The 7,064-nt window shown below is 29.8% G+C and overlaps 1 protein-coding gene across 4 annotated transcripts in view; it reads right to left on the bottom strand.

Moving 5' to 3' along the window:
- Positions 1–4,175: 4,175 nt before the first annotated feature.
- LOC106464511 (trifunctional purine biosynthetic protein adenosine-3-like) overlaps positions 4,176–7,064 on the bottom strand; it is a 37,264-nt gene continuing 34,375 nt past the window's right edge. For all 4 annotated transcript variants that reach the window (XM_022392242.1, XM_022392243.1, XM_022392244.1 and 1 more), the window contains 2 exons: positions 5,450–5,589; positions 4,176–4,514 (listed from right to left, as the gene is read on the bottom strand). In XM_022392242.1, coding sequence (XP_022247950.1) covers positions 4,329–4,514; positions 5,450–5,589 — 326 coding nt within the window. In that variant the 3' untranslated portion in view covers positions 4,176–4,328. The remainder of the gene's footprint in view (positions 4,515–5,449; positions 5,590–7,064) is intronic.

Genomic DNA, 7,064 nt, shown 5'->3' with positions numbered 1-7,064 from the left:
GCCCATTACGATTTTGGTGACGAGGGTACAGGGGGGCCGTGAGACCTTATAGGTGTAGCGAGTGTTGGTATAATAAGTCTAAAGTAAAGACGTAGTGTTGGATCACCCAGTCTGGAGCCAAGTGCATAAAATTTTATCATGAAAGTAAAAATATCGATTCAATTTTAAAGTTAAATCGTTTCTGAATTAAGCTATTTTCTGTTATATCTTTAATCAACCTCTTTAATCAACGGAGACTCTAAATTAAGAAATCAACAAGTATTTTTTTCAGTTTTGTTGTTTATAAATTTCATTTTATGCTTTCAGTACATAGACGAACAACAATATTAGGTTATACTTTTGTTGCTAAACAACACGACATAAAAGCCATTGTTGGAACGTAGTGTGACCAAAACGCACTGGCTTTTCTATATGTTAAAAGTTGTTAATCTAACTGATTTTTACCAATAATTATTCTATGAATACGCCACAAATGCATTTCATGGATGACCTTAATTTTAATTGGCTCACAAAGGAATTTACCGACATTTGACTGCCTTTTTTGTTGGTCAAGCTTAATTTATTTCAGTTAGCTATGAAATGTGAGCTTAGGGCATACTATGGGGTGGTAGTACTTACCCAGCCATTTTTGGCTCTACGCTAGTTTATCTTTAACAGTGAGACTTATACGGAAAATCCCGCAGAAAAAAAAAGTCCTGGAGATATTTGGCGCTTAAACACAACCAAATGTGGAAGTATCTGAACATACAAAAGTATTCCTGAAGGTACTTAGTGCGTAACCACAACCAACTATGAAAACATGCTCCTGTAAGGATTTTACAAGTACCTACTAACAAGCCATGGAATTACCCTGAATATACAAAACACACACACACTCATGGAGATATTTGGCAAATAATCACAAACAACCACAAATTTACTCTGAATATACAAATTGTACTCCTGGAGGTCTTTAATGCATAACTACATACAGATATGGATATACTCTAATCATACAAAAATATTTTGTACATAAAGAAGAGCCACAGAACCTTTCTATGAAGTTGGTTTTTCTTTAATGTACTAAATATATTTAATTATTTAGGTCTTGAAAAAAAAAATGAAACGCTATGTTAGGTGGACTAAAATGGTGCAGTTGTTGAAAAAGAGATTTATATTTGGGGCGTTTCCACTACTCAAAATTTCAAGTTATAAACTTAATTGTAAGTGTATACACGTTTTTTCCTTATCCTAGTTTTAGTTACCTATTCTTTTCTAACAGCACAATGAACAATTTTTTCTATTCTCATCAAGAACGTTTTTACATTATATTGGAAAGTAAAGGCTGGTCTGGCTTTTAATTAGGTAATCAGTAAAAATATTTAATATCAATATTAAGGCAATAAGAGAGATGGCAGAAACAAAAAAGCGTTTTATTTAACAACATCCTCTTGTTTGAGTAATGTTTTGCACTTTGCTGTTTTTCTATTAAATTGTTAAACTCATATTGTACCTTGTTAAGTGTGTAGTGTTTGCAAACCAGCATCACACAGAGCTACAGAAACTGAAAAAAGATGAGAATTGAAAAAAGTATAAAATATATAGTGAAAAGAGCAATGTAAAAGCAAAACTGTTACAAGTTCTGAATTTTTGACAGGCATTATCATTACAGAAAACTAGACATTGGGAGAACTTTTGAGTGAACAACTCTTATAATACTGACCTTAGAGTTCTTTTTGGACTGAATCTGTTTAAAGTGTAGGAGCTGTCAACTTTTCAGTTTTTAAGTTGAAATCTTAAGATTCAGTACAATCTTTTCTGCCAAAAATTTTTCTAAAACAAAATTCACAATACTACAGCTTTTCAGAAGTTGAAAAGTTAATGCCCTAATTACCAAATCTTTACATGCAAAAACTCCTAAATCATAACATGTTTTATACTAGCACTGTTAGTTGATAATGATGTGATAATAACACTGATAAGAATTAATTGCATTCCTATTATTTGTTATATTTATTCTATAAAGAAGATACGTGATTTATCTTTTAACCTGTGATAAGGTATTTCGCTCAATGCCATTAGGCTGGTTAGGTTATCAACTGATAGTGTAGTTGAAATGCTCTCAAGCACTTTACTTAATGGAAACACTTATTTCATTAATGAATACAATTATTATCAACCTTAATGTGATGCATTAGGTATTTGCAATCTATAAAGTACCTTATGTGACACTTAGGGCTAACAGCCAGGACAGAGACACAAAGTTAGTTTAGAACCATCGACCAGGGAAAAAGGACAAATAATGAGGAGTATTTGCTGCCTACACAGAATAACAAGATTTATTTTCACTTTCGTAACATGCCCACAGCTGAAAGTGCAAAGCTTATTTTGTGGAATATTATGGGCCAAACTTTGGACTTTCTCCGATTCACCATTAGATCAAGTTCTTCATATATATCACATCTATTAAAAACCAAACAGTAGGAAATAATAAACAATAAATGTGATTAGCAGCTAGGAGTTTTCCAGTGATAATCTACTCAGTAAAATAGTTAATATTCTTCTGTTTTCTCCTATTTTTTTTACATCCTTAATGAAAAAGGTAAAACAAGCAAGTTTTTATCATCTTTGTCATGAAATATTTTTTTTTTTCCTCCGTGAGTGATAAAAAAACTGAAATAAAAGAATGTATAAGGAATCATAACGTTTTATCCACATGTTCAGTGTGGAACCTTGGATTCAATATTAATTTTGTTTATTGATGAATAATGAAATATCTTCTGTTACATTCTTTCGTGAGACAGGTGGTAAAACAAAATTCCAGTGTTAAAATCCTTCCCAGTTGTCAACTGTTATAAATAGTTTTCAGACAAATATATTTATAAACAGAAATGTGAGGGGAACAGTAGGACATTTACTTTAACAGTAACTAGGTAAGTAACTGAAACAGATGTGACAATAAATTATTTAATAACGTGGTAGAATTAGCACAAAACATTTTTCTTGTGATCAAAAGTCAATTTTTCCATAAGACAATAAAGACACAAAACTAGAAAAGTAAGTATTTATTGGTAAAGATTTATATTTATATAAAAAACTTCAGTAAACAAAACAAAAGTCAGCAAAGTATAATTCCACACGTACCATTGTATCTGGTTAATTGAATTATTTAAAGTTAATAATATAAAAAAATGTTCTTACATGTTAAAAACAGTAAAAAGTATTCACAGTCTTGAAAGTTTATAATAAAAGAAATTAGTTATAAATTACTTCACCAAATGATGTTAAAATATTTTTTATTGATCTTTTGTCCCAAAGAAAAGTGTTACTATAAATACTGTTATAGAGTTATTTACTTAACAAATAAAAATATTACAAAAGGTTTTTCATTAAAATAATTAAAAAATACATCTGTACTTATAATTCTTGAGATCTTTCTTTGGATAAATTTTAATTTGTTACTCTCTTTATACTCACTGGCAAGATATTGTAAAATATTTGAGTATTATAAGATATAATAGATGTTTGCAAATAAACATAAAATGCACTTTTTTTATTAAATACTGGAACTGGAAACGATTCAGGAAAAAACTTTAATTTTCAATATTTGATCTATTTGTGCCTTTTTTTTTACAAATTAGGCTTATTAATTTCTACTAAATTCATCACTGTTTTACCCAAAAGCACAAAAAAAAGAAGTAATTGTATTTTTACAAAGAAAAATTATCAAACAAATAAACACAAGGTAATATTAGATGAGCACAAGTCTGAGACTAAATTTCAAAATTTCCTTATTTAAGTTATTCTTAATATTCCTATGTATTTAATACAACATAACACATTTCCTTGTATCATATACATATTAGGTACTTCTTAATACTTGAAACACACATTAAAAATAAGACTTCATGGAGGAATATAAGAAACTTGTTAGGCTTTATATAAAAAGAATGTGTTTTTCTTTTAACAGAAACTTCAACAAGAGTTTTAAGTTACAAAACTTATGTGACTAACACAATATCCTAATGCAACATGATGCATGCTGTTTTTATGAAATTAGTTTGGAAAAATTTTCCTTTAATAACCATGAAGTGAGAACTGAGATTTGCTACATTCAAGACATGGTAACTTTGTTGGCTAAGTATCTGTCGAATTAGTAGAATGATGTGATTGAATCCTGTCTGATCTCAATTTTCACTTTCTCACAAAAATTCTAGTTTATCAGTCAAGTCTCAACGGGTTAAAGAAACAAATTATTATTAATTAAAAAAAAAAAAAGGTAATGTTCATATTGGCATATTGTTTTTCTAGGAAGTATAATAAAATGAGAAAACCTGCAGGGTTATAACCTACAGCTTCCAAACTACCTTCCCATTAGATTCCATCACAACTTTATCCTGAGCAAGAAGTTCCAATGCACGTGGATAAATTTTGTGTTCAACACTCTTTACCCGATTTTCTAATACTTCTTCAGTGTCAGAAGGAAACACTGGGGCAGCTTCTTGTAAGATTATGGGACCAGCATCCACTTCAGGCTTCAAAGTTACATGTAAACATGAGTAACCAGCATTTTCTTTTTAAGTACAATAAACTTTTCACAATCAGCTAGAACTGACAATTTAGTACAGATTTTGATTGGTGTTACATCTTATCTAGTATACATTTGTAATAAACTTGAGCTTGTTAAAACAACTATACTTATTCATTTTGGGAGTTTGGTGGGTAAATTTCAAGTCAAAATGATATTTTCAAATACATAGTTTTTACCTCCAGCTATAATGGTATGTTACTGTCTGCAGATCTTTCATTCAAACCATATCATTAACAATACATAATTAAACATTAAACACATGTACTTACACTTCTTTACATGGTTAGAATCAGAAAAAACTTGATATAAGCCCACCCCCTCAAGCCTTACTAACTTTGTAAGAAACCTGTCCTACTGTGACTATAGAAGAACTATACTTTAAGACAGCTTTTATTTACAATGACCAATTTTAGGTTACTTTTTTTTTAAAGTCCAGAAATAAAGTGGAAAAACTTTTAAGAAGAAATGCAAACTATTGTATTGTATACTACTTTGATAAAATTTATGCAATCAACTTTTCAGAGCAAACAAATTATGTCGCCTACCAGGCACTGTCTCCCGAGATACCAATTGGTTTCACCTATCATTCTAATCTGTTCCTTGGAATGGTTTTCATGAGGAATACAGAACAAGACTACACTACCACAACACTATCAAATTTTCATTAATCAAAACCCTATCTTTGTATTTACATATTACATGTAGGTTAAATTTAAGTTGTCTGTAAAACTTGCTTATTTCATGATACTAATAGCATAACAAAATGATTCACAAAGTTGTTAAATTTTGAAAACAATTAAAGTGTACTTACTTACAAAACTGGTCTAATCATATACTTAGACATTTCTTATGTAGGGTAAAAGAGTAAATGTTACTTACTACTACAAAGTGGACAGTACACCCAGTGATTCTAACACCTGCTTCAAGTACCTGACGATGGGCATGACTGCCCCGAAAGGATGGAAGAAGGGATGGGTGAATATTGATTAGGCGACCTTCCCACAATTTCACAAACTCAGCTAAAAGCAAAATACAAAGAAAAAGCTTATTATATTTCCTTCATGTTACTTACCAATAATTATAAATCATGATTTAGAAATACAAGACAAAGATCTACAATGTTTGCTCAATCTGTTTCTAGGCATAAACTTTCATAAAAAACTTTTGCTTCAAGTCTTTCATTTTAATGGTAATATTAGACTCAAATGTTTTTGATCTGCATAGCATACACATTTTGAAAACTATCAGCAAAACAGAAGCACTCATTTATAAACTTTTCCTGTAGATGAGCTGTTTGTATTAAAGACAAATTGTTAAGTTAAATGATATAAATCACTTGATGATATACAAGCTTGTGGAATATGTACAGAGTTATTCAACACACCATCTCAGCTATAAACATGACAATACTGAACAGTAACATAAAACTACTCTCTTAAAAAATTCTGTCAAGTCTGAATGAGGTACAGCATTTTGGGACAATCTGCCAAGAGCATGACAGAAAAATTAAGTGGTATAAAAAAAGCTACAATAAACACTTCCAATTCTTATGTTTTGATAAAAATGGAAAAAAAATCACACTTTTATAATGGATTAATTAAAAAAAGTTATATTTATCAATTAATAATAAATATTTTTATTAAGAGGACAAACCTAAGATGACAGTGATATAAGCACCAAATTGGCAGACAATGAATCTTTTACAAATTTGTGTTATCATATCAATACCCATTTTCAGATTCACATACAAGCACAATTAAAGATGCTTGAGAAAAAAAAAAAACCTCAGTGGCAGAAGAGTGAAAAACAAACGACTGGTTTTTCTGGTAAAATTGTGTGTGCTATGATTATAACAACATTATTTGTAGTCTTGTGACATTACATCATCCACTTTAGTTTAAAAGACTACACAAACATACATGGTTTCATAAAAATCAGGAAATATTTTTAATCCTCCGATTTTTTAGCAAAATAACGGTAGATTTAAAAATGATTATACAACCACAAACATTTACAAGTCTTCTGCTCTCTCAATACGTGCTTGATCAATTTCATCAACCACGTGACCTCTTGTTTAAAGTCTTTATAGATTTGACACTTCTAACTTTTACAATATATAGTGTATATCTTCACGAAATTTGGCAGTCTTTCAGTAACATTATAAGCCTTTCACACACAAAAAATCTTTTTTTTTGTGAAGTATTTTAAATAAACTAAAAAAAAGATTTGTCCGTGAACATATAGAGTATTTGTTTTGAAAAGCCCGTGAAATGTTAAAATTAAAAATACTTTTTCTTCATCTCAAAAACTTCAGATTTGATTTGTGTAATCTCTAAGACCTCTTAAATACATTTTAAGTTTTTGTTTTCAATAAAACTTTATATTTTTTATCTGTTATTTTTTCTACCCTAACTCTATTACAACGTTTGTCAATTTGACCGACCATGTAACCACACACACACACACACACACACACAACAAAAATGTATAATAG

This window comes from Limulus polyphemus, unplaced genomic scaffold (assembly GCF_000517525.1).
Source record: "Limulus polyphemus unplaced genomic scaffold, Limulus_polyphemus-2.1.2 Scaffold1671, whole genome shotgun sequence".
Taxonomy (NCBI): Eukaryota; Metazoa; Arthropoda; class Merostomata; order Xiphosura; family Limulidae; genus Limulus; species Limulus polyphemus.
Note: the sequence above shows the minus strand (reverse complement) of the source record. Positions and strands in the feature narration are given on the sequence as shown.